The sequence below is a fragment of the Ranitomeya imitator genome, chromosome 3, assembly GCF_032444005.1.
Source record: "Ranitomeya imitator isolate aRanImi1 chromosome 3, aRanImi1.pri, whole genome shotgun sequence".
In the NCBI taxonomy this organism is placed as follows: Eukaryota; Metazoa; Chordata; class Amphibia; order Anura; family Dendrobatidae; genus Ranitomeya; species Ranitomeya imitator.
This window is the reverse complement of record NC_091284.1, coordinates 839352198-839369916: the sequence shown is the minus strand read 5'-3', so window position 1 is coordinate 839369916 and position 17719 is coordinate 839352198. Positions and strand designations below refer to the sequence as shown.

The following is a 17719-nucleotide window of genomic DNA, read 5'->3' as shown; positions in this document are numbered from 1 at the left end:
GCACTGAGGTGTCAGAGAGACGGGGGGCACTGAGGTGTCAGAGAGAGAGACGGGGGGCACTGAGGTGTCAGAGAGAGACGGGGGGCACTGAGGTGTCAGAGAGAGAGACGGGGGCACTGAGGTGTCAGAGAGAGAGACACGGGGGCACTGAGGTGTCAGAGAGAGAGACGGGGGGCACTGAGGTGTCAGAGAGAGAGACGGGGAGCACTGAGGTGTCAGAGAATGAGACACGGGGGCACTGAGGTATCAGAGAGAGAGACGGGGGCACTGAGGTGTCAGAGAGAGAGAGACAGGACCGCTGCCATGTCAAAGAGAGAGAGACGGGGGGCACTGAGGTGTCAGAGAGAGAGACGGGGGCACTGAGGTATCAGAGAGAGTGAGACGGGGGCACTGAGGTATCAGAGAGAGAGAGACGGGGGGCACTGAGGTGTCAGAGAGAGAGACGGGGGGCACTGAGGTGTCAGAGAGAGACGGGGGCACTGAGGTGTCAGAGAGAGAGACGGGGGCACTGAGGTGTCAGAGAGAGAGATGGGGGGCACTGAGGTGTCAGAGAGAGACGGGGGCACTGAGGTGTCAGAGAGAGAGAGACGGGGGGCACTGAGGTGTCAGAGAGAGAGACGGGGGGCACTGAGGTGTCAGAGAGAGAGACGGGGGGCACTGAGGTGTCAGAGAGAGAGACGGGGGGCACTGAGGTGTCAGAGAGAGAGACGGGGGGCACTGAGGTGTCAGAGAGAGAGACGGGGGGCACTGAGGTGTCAGAGAGAGAGACGGGGGGCACTGAGGTGTCAGAGAGACGGGGGGCACTGAGGTGTCAGAGAGAGAGAGACGGGGGGCACTGAGGTGTCAGAGAGAGAGAGACGGGGGGCACTGAGGTGTCAGAGAGAGAGAGACGGGGGCACTGAGGTGTCATAGAGACGGGGGTCCTCGGCGGCTGTATGGGAGGCCGTGAACCTCAAACCTTCTGGGGTCCTCAGCGGCTGTATGGGAGGCCGTGAACCTCTAACCTTCTGGGGTCCTCGGCAGCTGTATGGGAGGACGTGAATCTCTACCATTCCGGGGTCCTCGGCGGCTGTATGGGAGGCTGTGAATCTCTACCATTCCGGGGTCCTCGGCGGCTGTATGGGAGGCTGTGAATCTCTACCATTCCGGGGTCCTCTGCGGCTGTATGGGAGCCTTCCGGGGTCCTCGGCGGCTGTATGGGGGGACGTGAATCTCTAACCTTCCGGGGTCCTCTGCGGCTGTATGGGGGGACGTGAATCTCTAACCTTCCGGGGTCCTCTGCGGCTGTATGGGAGGCCGTGAATCTCTAACCTTTCGGGGTCCTCGGCGGCTGTATGGGAGGCCGTGAATCTCTAACCTTCCGGGGTCCTCGGCGGCTGTATGGGAGGCCGTGAATCTCTAACCTTCCGGGGTCCTCGGCGGCTGTATGGGAGGCCGTGAATCTCTAACCTTCCGGGGTCCTCGGCGGCTGTATGGGAGGCCGTGAATCTCTAACCTTCCGGGGTCCCCGGTGGCTGTATGGGAGGCCGTGAATCTCTAACCTTCCGGGGTCCTCGGCGGCTGTATGGGAGGCCGTGAATCTCTAACCTTCCGGGGTCCCCGGCGGCTGTATGGGAGGCCGTGAATCTCTAACCTTCCGGGGTCCTCGGCGGCTGTATGGGAGGCCGTGAATCTCTAACCTTCCGGGGTCCTCGGCGGCTGTATGGGAGGCCGTGAATCTCTAACCTTCCGGGGTCCCCGGTGGCTGTATGGGAGGCCGTGAATCTCTAACCTTCCGGGGTCCTCGGCGGCTGTATGGGAGGCCGTGAATCTCTAACCTTCCGGGGTCCTCGGCGGCTGTATGGGAGGCCGTGAATCTTTAACCTTCTGGGGTCCTCGGCGGCTGTATGGGAGGACGTGAATCTCTACCATTCCGGGGTCCTCGGTGGCTGTATGGGAGGCCGTGAATCTCTACCATTCCGGGGTCCTCGGTGGCTGTATGGGAGGCCGTGAATCTCTACCATTCCGGGGTCATCGGTGGCTGTATGGGAGGCTGTGAATCTCTACCATTCCGGGGTCCTCGGTGGCTGTATGGGAGGCCGTGAATCTCTAACCTTCCGGGGTCCTCGGCGGCTGTATGGGAGGCTGTGAATCTCTACCATTCCGGGGTCCTCGGTGGCTGTATGGGAGGCCGTGAATCTCTACCATTCCGGGGTCCTCGGCGGCTGTATGGGAGGCTGTGAATCTCTACCATTCCGGGGTCCTCGGCGGCTGTATGGGAGGCCGTGAATCTCTACCATTCCGGGGTCCTCGGTGGCTGTATGGGAGGCCGTGAATCTCTAACCTTCCGGGGTCCTCGGCGGCTGTATGGGAGGCTGTGAATCTCTACCATTCCGGGGTCCTCGTTGGCTGTATGGGAGGCCGTGAATCTCTACCATTCCGGGGTCCTCGGCGGCTGTATGGGAGGCTGTGAATCTCTACCATTCCGGGGTCCTCGGTGGCTGTATGGGAGGCCGTGAATCTCTAACCTTCCGGGGTCCTCGGCGGCTGTATGGGAGGCTGTGAATCTCTACCATTCCGGGGTCCTCGGTGGCTGTATGGGAGGCCGTGAATCTCTACCATTCCGGGGTCCTCGGTGGCTGTATGGGAGGCTGTGAATCTTTAACCTACCGGGGTCCTCGGCGGCTGTATGGGAGGCCGTGAATCTCTAACCTTCCGGGGTCCTCGGCGGCTGTATGGGAGGCCGTGAATCTCTAACCTTCCGGGGTCCCTCGCGGCTGTATGGGAGGCAGTGAATCTCTAACCTTCCGGGGTCCTCGGCGGCTGTATGGGAGGCCGTGAATCTCTAACCTTCCGGGGTCCCCGGTGGCTGTATGGGAGGCCGTGAATCTCTAACCTTCCGGGGTCCTCGGCGGCTGTATGGGAGGCCGTGAATCTCTAACCTTCCGGGGTCCTCGGCGGCTGTATGGGAGGCCGTGAATCTCTAACCTTCCGGGGTCCTCGGCGGCTGTATGGGAGGCCGTGAATCTCTAACCTTCCGGGGTCCTCGGCGGCTGTATGGGAGGCCGTGAATCTCTAACCTTCCGGGGTCCCCGGTGGCTGTATGGGAGGCCGTGAATCTCTAACCTTCCGGGGTCCTTGGCGGCTGTATGGGAGGCCGTGAATCTCTAACCTTCCGAGGTCCCCGGCGGCTGTATGGGAGGCCGTGAATCTCTAACCTTCCGGGGTCCTCGGCGGCTGTATGGGAGGCCGTGAATCTCTAACCTTCCGGGGTCCTCGGCGGCTGTATGGGAGGACGTGAATCTCTAACATTCCGGGGTCTTCGGTGGCTGTATGGGAGGCTGTGAATCTCTACCATTCCGGGGTCTTCGGTGGCTGTATGGGAGGCTGTGAATCTCTACCATTCCGGGGTCTTCGGTGGCTGTATGGGAGGCTGTGAATCTCTACCATTCCGGGGTCCTCGGTGGCTGTATGGGAGGCCGTGAATCTCTACCATTCCGGGGTCCTCGGTGGCTGTATGGGAGGCCGTGAATCTCTAACCTTCCGGGGTCCTCGGTGGCTGTATGGGAGGCCGTGAATCTCTACCATTCCGGGGTCCTCGGTGGCTGAATGGGAGGCCGTGAATCTCTAACCTTCCGGGGTCCTCGGTGGCTGTATGGGAGGCCGTGAATCTCTACCATTCCGGGGTCTTCGGTGGCTGTATGGGAGGCCGTGAATCTCTACCATTCCGGGGTCCTCGGTGGCTGTATGGGAGGCCGTGAATCTTTAACCTTCCTGGGTCCTCGGTGGCTTTTGATCCCCCCGGGCCGGAGCGACGTCATCTGTGTTCCGGCTCATCTCTAGTTTGGACCTGGGGATTATTTTTGGTTCCTTCATTCACAGTCGGAGCCGCCAGAACGTTCTCTTTATGTGACGTGTTCACACGGTGCAGAAATCCTGTGTTTTTTGTTTTCTGCTGGATCCACACCGAACTATATGATAACAATCTTCTGTGATGATTGTATTTTTGCAGCATTTTTTCCTGTTTTCCCCTCATGTATCTCTGTGTAATCTGCCTGAGGAGTCGGAGCCTGCAATACAGATCAAGTGTACAGAAGTCTCCCCGTGACACCAGAGCTTGTGGCTCAGCAGCTGCCTGCAATGTTGAAGGTTGTGGGGTCTATTGCCGGGGAGACTCTCAAGAAAAAAAAAAAATACATTTTTGTTATTGCCTTTTATTATCTTTAGTAGTTTTATAGGAACAAAAAAATCTGACTTTTCCATTCACCTCAATACAAAGAAATTCCCTGCTGTGTCCCATGTACATGTGCGGCTCCAATACAGGTGAAGATTGCCGAATTTTCAACTGTCCAGTGCGCTGAGGCTCATCCGTAGGGGCGGCTGCCTGTGAACATGGGGCCGGCAGGAGAAGCTGCGGAGCACTGTCGTATAGAAGCCGGGACACGGGCTGAGCCCTCAATCTGAGACAGTCCCACTGATTCCGGGACCGTTGGGGCTATGGATGTGGATTGGTCCCTTTAAGACCAGGATGATGATGATGATGTAGTAAAGCATTATGGAATTCGGAGTCATCCATCTGATAATGTTCCCAGTAATGTAACTGGGCCACAGTGGTGACACACCCAGGATTAGATATATAACTGTCATTGCAGCGTGATTCAGGAGAACAGGTTACATTATTGGTTGTATAGTGACCGGGTAACTGGAGTCCATCACACGGCCCTCATCATCATCATCATCCTCATCATTCAGCTGACGGTTCTTTTGAAGGGAGAACTTAGCCGGAGCTGTGGATTCACGGCTGTTCTCTTGTTCCCTCTGGCATTGGGGGCTCTTTGCCTCTTGTGCCCTCTGATATTGGGGCTCTTTACCTCTTGTGCCCTCTGGCATTGGGGGCTCTTTGCCTCTTGTGCCCTCTGATATTGGGGCTCTTTACCTCTTGTGCCCTCTGGCATTGGGGCTCTTTGCCTCTTGTGCCCTCTGGCATTGGAGGCTCTTTGCCTCTTGTGCCCTCTGGCATTGGGGCTCTTTACCTCTTGTGCCCTCTGATATTGGGGCCCTTTGATTCTTGTGTCCTCTGGCATTGGGGGCTCTTTGGCATTGGGGGCTCTTTGCCTCTTGTGCCCTCTGGCATTGGGGGCTCTTTGCCTCTTGTGCCCTCTGGCATTGGGGGCTCTTTGCCTCTTGTGCCCTCTGGCATTGGGGCTCTTTACCTCTTGTTCCCTCTGATATTGGGGCTCTTTGCCTCTTGTGCCCTCTGGCATTGGAGGCTCTTTGCCTCTTGTGCCCTCTGGCATTGGGGCTCTTTACCTCTTGTTCCCTCTGGCATTGGGGGCTCTTTGCCTCTTGTGCCCTCTGATATTGGGGCTCTTTGCCTCTTGTGCCCTCTGGCATTGGGGGCTCTTTGCCTCTTGTGCCCTCTGGCATTGGGGGCTCTTTGATTCTTGTGTCCTCTGGCATTGGGGGCTCTTTGCCTCTTGTGCCCTCTGGCATTGGGGGCTCTTTGCCTCTTGTGCCCTCTGGCATTGGGGGCTCTTTGCCTCTTGTGCCCTCTGGCATTGGGGGCTCTTTGCCTCTTGTTCCCTCTGGCATTGGGGGCTCTTTGATTCTTGTGTCCTCTGGCATTGGGGGCTCTTTGCCTCTTGTGCCCTCTGGCATTGGGGGCTCTTTGATTCTTGTGTCCTCTGGCATTGGGGGCTCTTTGCCTCTTGTGCCCTCTGGCATTGGGGGCTCTTTGCCTCTTGTGCCCTCTGGCATTGGGGGCTCTTTGATTCTTGTGTCCTCTGGCATTGGGGGCTCTTTGCCTCTTGTGCCCTCTGGCATTGGGGGCTCTTTGCCTCTTGTGCCCTCTGGCATTGGGGGCTCTTTGCCTCTTGTGCCCTCTGGCATTGGGGGCTCTTTACCTCTTGTTCCCTCTGGCATTGGGGGCTCTTTGCCTCTTGTGCCCTCTGGCATTGGGGGCTCTTTGCCTCTTGTGCCCTCTGATATTGGGGCCCTTTGATTCTTGTGTCCTCTGGCATTGGGGGCTCTTTGGCATTGGGGGCTCTTTGCCTCTTGTGCCCTCTGGCATTGGGGGCTCTTTGCCTCTTGTGCCCTCTGGCATTGGGGGCTCTTTGCCTCTTGTGCCCTCTGGCATTGGGGCTCTTTACCTCTTGTTCCCTCTGGCATTGGGGGCTCTTTACCTCTTGTTCCCTCTGATATTGGGGCTCTTTGCCTCTTGTGCCCTCTGGCATTGGGGCTCTTTACCTCTTGTGCCCTCTGGCATTGGAGGCTCTTTGCCTCTTGTGCCCTCTGGCATTGGAGGCTCTTTGCCTCTTGTGCCCTCTGGCATTGGGGGCTCTTTGCCTCTTGTTCCCTCTGGCATTGGGGGCTCTTTACCTCTTGTTCCCTCTGGCATTGGGGGCTCTTTGCCTCTTGTGCCCTCTGATATTGGGGCTCTTTGCCTCTTGTGCCCTCTGGCATTGGGGGCTCTTTGCCTCTTGTGCCCTCTGGCATTGGGGGCTCTTTGATTCTTGTGTCCTCTGGCATTGGGGGCTCTTTGCCTCTTGTGCCCTCTGGCATTGGGGGCTCTTTGCCTCTTGTGCCCTCTGGCATTGGGGGCTCTTTGCCTCTTGTGCCCTCTGGCATTGGGGGCTCTTTACCTCTTGTTCCCTCTGGCATTGGGGGCTCTTTGATTCTTGTGTCCTCTGGCATTGGGGGCTCTTTGCCTCTTGTGCCCTCTGGCATTGGGGGCTCTTTGCCTCTTGTGCCCTCTGGCATTGGAGGCTCTTTGCCTCTTGTTCCCTCTGGCATTGGGGGCTCTTTGATTCTTGTGTCCTCTGGCATTGGGGGCTCTTTGCCTCTTGTGCCCTCTGGCATTGGGGGCTCTTTGCCTCTTGTGCCCTCTGGCATTGGAGGCTCTTTGCCTCTTGTGCCCTCTGGCATTGGGGGCTCTTTGCCTCTAGTGCCCTCTGGCATTGGGGGCTCTTTGATTCTCGTGCCCTCTAGTATTGGGGGCTCTTTGCCTCTCGTGCCCTCTGGCATTGGGGGCTCTTTGCCTCTCGTGCCCTCTGGCATTGGGGGCTCTTTGATTCTCGTGCCCTCTAGTATTGGGGGCTCTTTGCCTCTCGTGCCCTCTAGTATTGGGGGCTCTTTGCCTCTCGTGCCCTCTGGCATTGGGGGCTCTTTGCCTCTTGTGCCCTCTGGCATTGGGGGCTCTTTGCCTCTTGTTCCCTCTGGCATTGGGGGCTCTTTGCCTCTTGTGCCCTCTGGCATTGGGGGCTCTTTGCCTCTCGTGCCCTCTAGTATTGGGGGCTCTTTGCCTCTCGTGCCCTCTGGCATTGGGGGCTCTCTGCCTCTTGTGCCCTCTGGCATTGGGGGCTCTCTGCCTCTTGTGCCCTCTGGCATTGGGGGCTCTCTGCCTCTTGTGCCCTCTGGCATTGGGGGCTCTTTGCCTCTCGTGCCTCGGGGTCTCCTGACTGTAGCAGCAGTTCTTTCCTCTCTGCCGCCCTCTGTTCCAGTATTCCGGTTGGGAGCTTCTGCTTGGTGGGACGCTGTGCCTCGTCACTGTGTCACATGCTGATCCTGAGGAGATCTCTCCGCACCGTCTACCATTGGTCAATAAGGAAATATTAACTTTTCCATCTCTTGTTGGGGCATGGTGAACACTTAACCCCTTCCTTGCTGCAGTGTTTCCATGACTCTGTACAATGAACTCGCATCTTCCAGGAATTCATCCTCTTATAACAGCTTCAGTCTGAGCACCCCCGACATGAGGCAGAGCCCCCCTAACCTGAAGAAACTGAAAGCTGACTTGTCTATCATCACTAAGGAGATTGTACACTACTACTAGGACGGCCGGCCCCGATAAAATACCGCGGTGCCGGCACTCGCTCTCCCCGGGGCTGTAATGCGGTGTTGTGACGTGATGCCCGGCGCCCAATCACCGCTGGCATCACATGAAGAGGAAGCCAGAGATCCGCTGCAGCCCGGACTGCCTCTTCATGCTCAGTTTGTCGAAGGCGGAGACAGTGAAGCCAGCGCTAATTGGTCGCCGGGCGTCACATGTCACAACATCGCAGCACAGCCCCGCGGAGAGCAAGCACCGAAACCGCGGGAACGGAGCCGAACATTTAGTTTAAGAAGGGGTTGTCCTAGTAGTGGACAATCCCTTCAAATGGAATCTGTCTCCACATTTGACCTATCCAAACTATTCATATGGGCAGCCATGTCATAGACGTCTGATGTCGTCCCTGTGTGTCTCATATCAGCTGTGTTGTTGCTAAGAAATCTTCTTTTATCACTGTCACACCGTGCTGCCAACACTATGTCACGGATCCCAGCAGTATGTCAAGGATACCGGAGAGGATTTCTTTATCGCCCCCACTACTCGCACCAATATGTCGCAAACCGGGGTTGTTTGGTTGCCCCTGGTTCTTTCCAAAGGGGATTTATCTATATTCCACTTTCCAGTTCCGGTTTGGAACTTGCAGCTCTCTGGCGCCCCCTTACCCTCAGGTCAGACTAGGTACTGCACCTAGGATAATTAGTCGCCAGAAAGGCTGCCTGCTATGTACTGGCTATTGGGCTCACTGCAGCGAGGGTGATTAACTACTCCCACTCAGGTGGGAACAATAATTAACAACGCTGCCGTCGCTATGCAGTTTCCCAAACGCACCAAACAAAGTATGCTGCTACCAGCTCTGATTCAACCAAAGGTTAACGGGTCCGGAGCCAACCCAAATCAGTAGCGTAATTCACTTCAGAGGGTGCACAGTTGTATAGAGCAGAAGAGACAAGCTAGCAATTAAATATTTTACTCCATTAAAAATTAGGCAGTGTTTACAAAGTATAAAAAGATATTAGAAAGGAGACGATTCGTATATACGTTACAGATTACAAAATAAAATAGGATTAACGGAAGAAAACACACAGGTTATATCTTGGCTGGCCTGTGGCTTAGGAGGATAAATACATCCAGATGCATGGAAACAGCTTGAAAAGCTGTTGCTAGCTGGCTTCCTGGACCAAGACTGAAGACTGGGCTAAAGGCCCCTTCACATTTAGCGACGCTGCAGCGATACCGACAACGATCCGGATCGCTGCAGCGTCGCTGTTTGGTCGCTGGAGAGCTGTCACACAGACCGCTCTCCAGCGACCAACGATGCCGGTAACCAGGGTAAACATCGGGTAACTAAGCGCAGGGCCGCACTTAGTAACCCAATGTTTACCCTGGTTACCATGCTAAAAGTAAAAAAAAAACAAACACTACATACTTACCTACAGCTGTCTGTCCTCCAGCGCTGCGCTCTGCTTCTCTGCTCTCCTCCTGTACTGGCTGTGAGCCGGAAAGCAGAGCGGTGACGTCACCGCTCTGCTTTCCGGCTCACAGCCAGTACAGGAGGAGTGCAGAGCACAGCGCTGGAGGACAGACAGCTGTAGGTAAGTATGTAGTGTTTGTTTTTTTTTACTTTTAGCATGGTAACCAGGGTAAACATCGGGTTACTAAGCGCGGCCCTGCGCTTAGTTACCCGATGTTTACCCTGGTTACCAGTGAAGACATCGCTGGATCGGTGTCACACACGCCGATTCAGCGATGTCTCCAGGGAGATCCAGCGACGAAATAAAGTTCTGGACTTTATTCAGCGACCAACGATCTCCCAGCAGGGGCCTGATCGTTGGTCGCTGTCACGCATAACGATTTCATTAACGATATCGTTGCTACGTCACAAATAGCAACGATATCGTTAACAATATCGTTATGTGTGAAGGTACCTTAAGAGTATAGTCACTTACAGTTATATGAAAAAGTTTGGGCACCCCTATTAATCTTAAGGTTAATGTTTTATAAAAATTGTTTTTTTTCCAACAGCTGTTTCAGTTTCATATATTTAATAACTGTTGGACACAGTAATGTCTCTGCCTTGAAATGAGGTTTATTGTACTAACAGAAAATGTGCAATCTGCATTCAAACAAAATTTGACAGGTGCATAAGTATGGGCACCCTTCACATTTTCTTGTTTTAAATACTCCTACCTACTTTTTACTGACTTACTAAGGCACTTTTTTGGTTTTCTAACCTCACTGAGCTTTGAACTTCACAGCCAGGTGTATGCAAGCACGCCACAAACAGAGCCGGCAGAGGTATGCAAAAGCACATTTGGAGAAGCCAATTTCTTTTTGGAAGAAGGTCCTGTGGACTGATGAAACCAAGATTGAGTTGTTTGGTCATACAAAAAGGCGTTATGCATGGCGGCCAAAAAAACACAGCATTCCAAGAAAAACACTTGTTACCCACAGTAAAATTTGGTGGAGGTTCCATCATGCTTTGGGGCTGTGTGGCCAATGCCGGCACCGGGAATCTTGTTAAAGTTGAGGGACGACTGGATATCAGCAGATTCTTGACAATAATGTTCATGAATCGGTGACAAAGTTGAAGTTACGCAGGGGATGGATCTTTCAGCAAGACAATGATCCAAAACACCGCTCCAAATCTACTCAGGCATTCATGCAGAGGAACAATTACACTGTTCTGGAATGGCCATGCCAGTCCCCAGACCTCAATATCATTGAACATCTGTGGGATCATTTGAAGAGGGCTGTCCATGCTCGGCGACCATCAAACTTAACTGAACTGGAATTGTTTTGTAAAGAGGAATGGTCAAAAATACCTTCATCCAGGATCCAGGAACTAATTAAAAGCTACAGGAAGCGACTAGAGGCTGTTATTTTTGCAAAAGGAGGATCTACTAAATATTAATGTCACTTTTCTGGTGGGGTGCCCATACTTATGCACCTGTCAAATTTTGTTTGAATGCAGATTGCACATTTTCTGTTAGTACAATAAACTTCATTTCAAGGCAGAAACATTACTGTGTCCAACAGTTATTAGATCTATGAACCTGAAATAGCTGTTGCAAAAAATTTTTATAAAACATTAAGCTTAAGATTAATAGGGGTGCCCAAACTTTTTCATATAACTGTATACTTCTCAGCTTGTGACATCACTAAAGGGCTGGTTAATGATATGCACTGATCTGAGCGGTATTTACCTTTCTAGAGTCTGGAGACAAAGAAATTCCTGAGTGAGAAGGGAGGGACAATGAGTGGCTTTACCTGACTGGTGGTCTGCAGTTTAAAGCCCACACACTAGCTTCAAGTTACCCAGTGTCCCTGCTCTAGGCTTTGCATAATATGGCATTTTTGGCATTATCATGACAATCACTTCATATAAATGACTTATTCCAGACCCCGGGTGGATGGGGCCTGGAGATGACTCTGTCTCCAGAGATTATTATACATAAAGGAGAGTTACCAGTGTGAGACAAGTAACCAACACAGGACAGGAGAAAGGAACTTTTTATTCTTGCAAACACATAATTTGCTTCTCTCTGAGTTCTGCTGTATTATAACGGCCGCAGATGTGTATAATGAGGTATAATCACACACAGCTCTGCAGTGAGAGCAGAGCGGCCATTACTAGGGATGAGAGAACATGCTCGGTTATCACTCCAGTATCCCGGTGCAACAGCAGAGGTGGCAGGAGCCTGTGGTCCTGATCCAGCTGATATCTAAAACCCACCAAGTCCCCAACCCAGACAGCTGGGGTTCTTGCGGACTGCAGAAGGGAGAGCCAGGACTCAGGAACTGGTGCGCGGACTGCGGGGGTTTGGAATATTTTATTGTCACTTCTTAAGTGGAGTAAAAGTGTAACCCCATTGTTCTCAGCAGCGATCTGAGAGTCAGCGATGCTTCTAGGGGTCTTCCTCATGCTGTTCTCCTTCCATTTAGCACTTTTTCCATCCATTTGAACATTTTTGCTGCCCCCCAGACCTCTTTGTAGGGTCTGCAGTAAATAATCTTGGCTTCCCCCATTGACTCCCATTATATTTGTTACTCGAAACAAGCAGTTGAGTATTAGGAATTGCTCTGTTCCGGCAACGACTACCCGAGCATTTTAGTGCTCGCTCATCTCTAGCCATTACATGTCACACTGGTAACTCCTCCTTATATTTAAAACAAGCTCTGGAGGCAGAGTTATCGTCCAGGCGTCATCTGCCTCAGTCATAAACGATGGTTTCTCCGCAGCTAAAGCTCTGATATGAGACACACAGGACTGTTTTCAGCATTCTATAATCTGTATGACCATATTAATAGGTTAGGTAGGTCAAATATGGTGACCAATTCCCTTTGTCATAGAAAATGTTAAAATCTCGGTGCTTTCATCCTCCTCTTCACTCTCTTTTGCAGTAGAAGAGCTGGCAGGAAAACAGGTGACAGACTGGGTCTTGAGTAGACTGTACAATGGAGATAAAGGAGTTGGGTATAGTGTAAAGTGAACCAGACCCTTTTGGAAATAAAGGACCCCTGCGGTGTTGAGGAGAATGTATTGTGCACGTAAAACGGAGGTATACAGATTGGCCAAATGGTTAAGACAGGAAAGGGTCTTTAGAGGATTGGAGCAAAGGTACCCGTATTTACACGGTCATCCGAGCCTTTTTTTTTATCCCTCGCAGGAAATTTTATACATTTACAATAGACGTCTGTCTTCGAAAGAAAGTTATGAATATTGGAGTTTGTTTAGATCCAATAGTGATGGGACATACATTTTCAGCTTCATGGCTAATCGGAGAAGAAGATGCATGTTTTTTTTCTCATAACAGTAATACCTGCCTATAAGCCCCAAATCCATAGTGGCCAGATAACTGACAACATCCATGTCCTGCTTGGTCTCTGGGTAAAAATAAAATCCCGATAAAAAATGTCAGTAATCTTGAACTTCTGCAATCTTCAGGAGTGAAGTTATCGCATAAGTTGGGAATTTCATAAAATCCTGAAGGGCTGAGGACATCCCACAACCCGGCCCAGAAGAGGTCATCACCGTGGAGGGGGAGGTGTAGGTGTAACTCAGGTGCTGATAAAAGCTCAAGACAAATTATGATCTGTGTTCCTGTAGAGAGATACACATCGGTATATGCATGATTCCCGTTCGCTGTACGTTCTTCAAATGAAGCGCTCTCTTTCGCTAGGCCGAATCATATATCTGTGATCGGTGTAGTAAGTTTCTTTTTGCTTTATTAATTTTTTGCAATTGTATATACTGTACTGTTTTGTCTCCTTTTGTAAAATCTTTTGTATCTTTTTTTTATAATGCTGCCTATCGTTTTGGATAAAATATAAAATGTAATAGTTCTGTTCATTTTGTTCTGATACTGAAGCCATTCATTACCAGAATCAGGCCTCCAATCAGCCTGTATAAACGACTGGCGGTAGCAGCGAGTAGTTTGGGGTTATGGTGGACTTCGCAGTGACTGTATCAGGAGTATCGGGGAACTAGCAGTGAGCGTATGGTGTATATACACCTCCGATTCCAACACATGGAATATATATATATATATATATATATTATACTGTATATATATATTCCATGTGTTGGAATCGGAGGTGTATATACACCATACGCTCACTGCTAGTTCCCCGATAACCAGCCTATTAGTGGAAACATTTGCGGCTTCCTCCGTTGATCATCGGTCAATCGTATAATTGTCTGGATGTTAGGGGGCAGAAGGGAGCTGTTTGATACAAAAACAGCAGCAAGTAGGTTGAGGTACGACCTCCTTGGCTACAATCCCTGACAAATAAGGCGATTTATCATATTATTCCTGACCTGTCCATCATTTCACAGTCTATTGTCTCCATCACTTCTTGTCTCATTGGCCTTGTTGTTCCTCGCCATTTCGGCTTACCCCTACCTGAATCAATATTTCATAGAACCACCTTCCGTTGCAATTCCTGCTCCCGTCTTTTGGGGTCTGACTCTACCAGGTTTGCACATCTAGAAGTGAAATTTTTGCCCCTTCTTCTTTGCACCCTCGCTTTTGCTCAGTGAGATTGGATGGAGCAATCAGCAATTTTCCTGTCTTGTCACAGATTCTCTGGGATTTAGGTCTGGACCGTTCACACAGATGAGTATGCTCTGACCTAAACCATCCATTGTAGCTATGACAGGATGTTCAGGGTCATTGTCCTGCTGGGAGGTGAACCAACACCCCAGTCTCAAGTCTTCTGCAGCGTCTATCATTTTTTCTTTCGGAATTGCACTGCATTCTTCTTATCACCTCTGACTAGATTCCCTGCCACTGCTGAAGAAAAGTCTCCCCACAGCATGATTCTGCCACCACCATATGTGATGGTGGGGATGGTTTTTTCAGGGTACTGTGCAGTGTTAGTTTTTTGCCACACACAGAGTTATGCAGCTAGCCCAAAAAGTTCTCCTTTGGTCTCATCTGACCGTGCCCCTTCCTCCACATGCTTGCTGCGTCCCATACATGGCTTATAGCAAACTGCTCATGGGACTTCTTGTGGCTTATTTTCAAAATAGCTTCCTTCTTCCACTCTTCCATAAAGGCCAGAATTGTGGCGAATTTGACTAATAGTCGTCCTGTGGACAGATTCTCCCACCTGAGCTTTAGATCTCAGCAGCTCCTCCACAGTGACCATGGGCCTCTTGGCTGCTACTCTCATTAATGCTCTCTTTTCTTGGGATGTCTGGTTAGGTGGACGGCCATATCTTGATAAGTTTGCAGTTGGGCCATACTCCTTCCGTTTTTGGATGATGGATTGCACAGTGCTCCGTGGATGTTCAGAACTTGGGCTATTTTTATAACCTAACCCTGCTTTACTCTTCTCCACAACTTTATCCCTGACCTGTGTGGTGAGCTCCTTGGTTTTCATGATGCTGTTTGATCCCTAATGTTCTCACACAAACCTCCTGAGACATTCACAGAACAGCTTACTTATACTGAGAATAAATAACGCAATTGTGGCACCCAAGGGTCCTGGTCATCACAGTGGTATTGCTTTCCTCCAGGGGAGAGTGATACTAAGTTCGGAGGCAAGGAAGGATAACTGCATCCAGGTATCACAAACATGCAACACATTCATACTCCAGGCCACCAGGGGGAGCTTTTGATCCTATTTACTAGGTTACTAATACATATTATATCTGGTAGTCTGTAGGGAAAGTTAGTCAGACCTTCAGAGAAACTGTTCCTGGCAGGAGCGAATTCCTGTCAGAGGACTGAGGGGAGGATCCACGGAGCTGTGCATGCCCTAAGAGCTGCAGCTCCCAGAAAGAGACATTTTGAAGGCAGAATTGTATTGCAGGAAGGAAAGCAAAGCACAGGAGAGAATACCAGAAGGGGACCAGCCCCGAACAGGCTGCCTCCTTCTGAGGCGCAGAACACCGGTAGCCAGAACACCGAGGTAGTAAGGACCTCTATGCCTTACTTCAGATACCGGCAGGACAGCTAATTGCAGGTTACCTGTCCGCACCTACACCCAGGAGGCACGTTTGCACCCCTCAGAGGCCGGGGCATGCTAGAGTCCCTATAAACAGCCTCAAGCCACCAGTCATACGGGTTTTGTCCTATCCGACTACCGGGGACAGAGAGAGAAACACCACATCTGTGAGGCCCTTATTTGAAGCTTATGCAGTAAGGGACTACACCACTACAGCGCAAGGGAAGGCTATTGATTTCCACCTGGACAAGGGGACTCTGGACTTGTCTCCAAACTGGCCGGACCCTACCTGCCCTGTGATCTAGTACCCTGGACTGTGGATGCTGAAGTCTTCAGTAAAGAGACTGCAACCTTGTGTCCTCGTTCTTCTCTGCGCCTCTCACCATTCTACCATCTACACACTTTGAAGCCCTGGGGACATACTTCACCTGTGGGAAGGTATACCATCTAGCTGCCATAACATCACCCCAGCAAACCTTAAAGCAGCGTCGGTCACCCTGACCGAATACCACAGGTGGCGTCACAAACATAAACTCTATCCCTTTAAAGACCTTTCCCTTTTATACGGACGTCCCAGGGCCACGGACCAGGTCTGCCACCGTGACATCACCCCCTTTGAGTCGAACGGACCCGGTACCGAGTACCCCCTTGCCCTGACGGGGCGCTCCACAATGTACTAATTATGTGACTTCTGCTGGTGATTTGTCACTCAGAATTTTACTTGCGTGTCCTTTTTTAAAGTACTGTACATAGGAGAGAGAATAGTTGCCCGATCTTCAGATATTGGTGTCGGTCACAGCAGACCCACTTCTACCCTTTGTTCCACGTAGCCAGCCTCATCCGTGATGGGGTTAAAGATCGGGGGCTGTCTGGCTGCTCAACTCAATAAACAAACCTTCCCCCTACGGTCTATACATTTGCTGTTGTGTGCGAGGGGGCTGGCTTAGATACTTATATGGGCATCAGCCACCCCCCTTATCTCTCGATTCATTGGTCATAATGTACAAGGGGGCTGGCTTAGATACTTATATGGGCATCAGCCATCCCCCTTATCTCTCGATTCATTGGTCATAATGTACAAGGGGGCTGGCTGGGCACCTGAACTGGGCAATAGGAAATTCCCCTCTCCTATTCCTTGGTCATCATAGAGAAGGTGGCTAGCTTATCCATCTGCTCACACCTGCTGTAACATTGTTTAATTCCCGAGGTCCATAATCTGCAGGATCGGTTACAAAAAATACAACTAGATGTGGAGAAAATCAGATTTGCATCTATGAAATGTGCCACACCATAGATCCTCAGGCGTAATACCGGCCTACAAATGTGGCTGTAATACGCTGATGTGAAAGTGGCCTCCCCACAGCACGGTGCCAGGAGCTTTCTCTGAATCAGCTGCAGACTGGCATTGAGCTTTATCCCTATAATAATGTCGTTTTTCTCCCTTTTCTTTCAGGAGCCGTCATCCGTTCAGGAAATCCCAGGATCAGAAAGCGACAATGCCAGAGAGTCGCCACCACGTAACCAGTCTGTGGCCCCCACCCTGCCATCCCAGTCGCCCCGCGAGACCTGGGGGGGAAAGTATGAGTTCCTGCTCTCGTGTATTGGCTACTCTGTCGGCCTGGGCAATGTCTGGAGGTTTCCATATCTGTGTTACCGAAATGGAGGAGGTGAGTGAACGGAGGGGAAGTCCTGTCTGGTGGTCAATAGTTCCTAGTATGTGCCGTTGGGCTGCCCCTTTCCCCTCTGTTGACATTCAGTCATGGCCAAAAGTGTTGGCAACGGCAACCTTGAAATTGTTCCAAAAAATGTTTATTCCCTTTGTGTGTATTGGAACGACACAAAAAAAAAAAAAACTGAAAAAAGTCAAATTGGACATAATTTCACACCCAATCCAAAAAATGAGCCGGACAAAATTGTTGACACCTTTCCAAAATCGTGGGTAAACAACTTTGTTTCAAGATGGCTATTAAGGAGACTTAACGTCTGCCTACGAATATCTGAAGGGCTGTCACAGTGTAGAAGGATCATCTTTATTCTCATTTGCACGAGGAAAGACTAGAAGCAATGGAGTGAAACTTAAAGGTAGAAGATACAGATTAGATATTAGAAGGCTGACAGTGGAATGCGTGGAACAGGCGGCCATGAGAGGTGGTGAGTTCTCCTTCAATGGAAGTCTTCAGAGGCTATACAGACATCTGTCTGGGATGGTTAAGTGACTCCTGCATTGAGCAAGATGTTGGGCACGAGGACCCTGGAGGTCCCTCCCAACTCTAACATTCTATGATTTTATGATTCTAAGCATGCGATGCTCGTTCACACTCACCCGTGGCGAGTAACACGTGTAGGCAATATGAAAATCACTCCTGAAACCAGATAAAAAGGGGAAACGTTGATTCAGTCTTTGCATTGTGTGTCTGTGTGTGCCACACTAAGCATGGGTTTTTGAGAGCGAGGGATGGA

At 51.1% G+C, this 17719-nt stretch overlaps 1 protein-coding gene across 1 annotated transcript in view; it reads left to right on the top strand.

Annotated features, from left to right (window-relative positions):
* LOC138671421 (sodium-dependent proline transporter-like) overlaps window positions 1-17719 on the top strand; it is a 74560-nt gene that overhangs the window by 2574 nt on the left and 54267 nt on the right. Inside the window, exon 2 of the mRNA XM_069759588.1 lies at window positions 16713-16926. Coding sequence (XP_069615689.1) covers window positions 16713-16926 — 214 coding nt within the window. The remainder of the gene's footprint in view (window positions 1-16712; window positions 16927-17719) is intronic.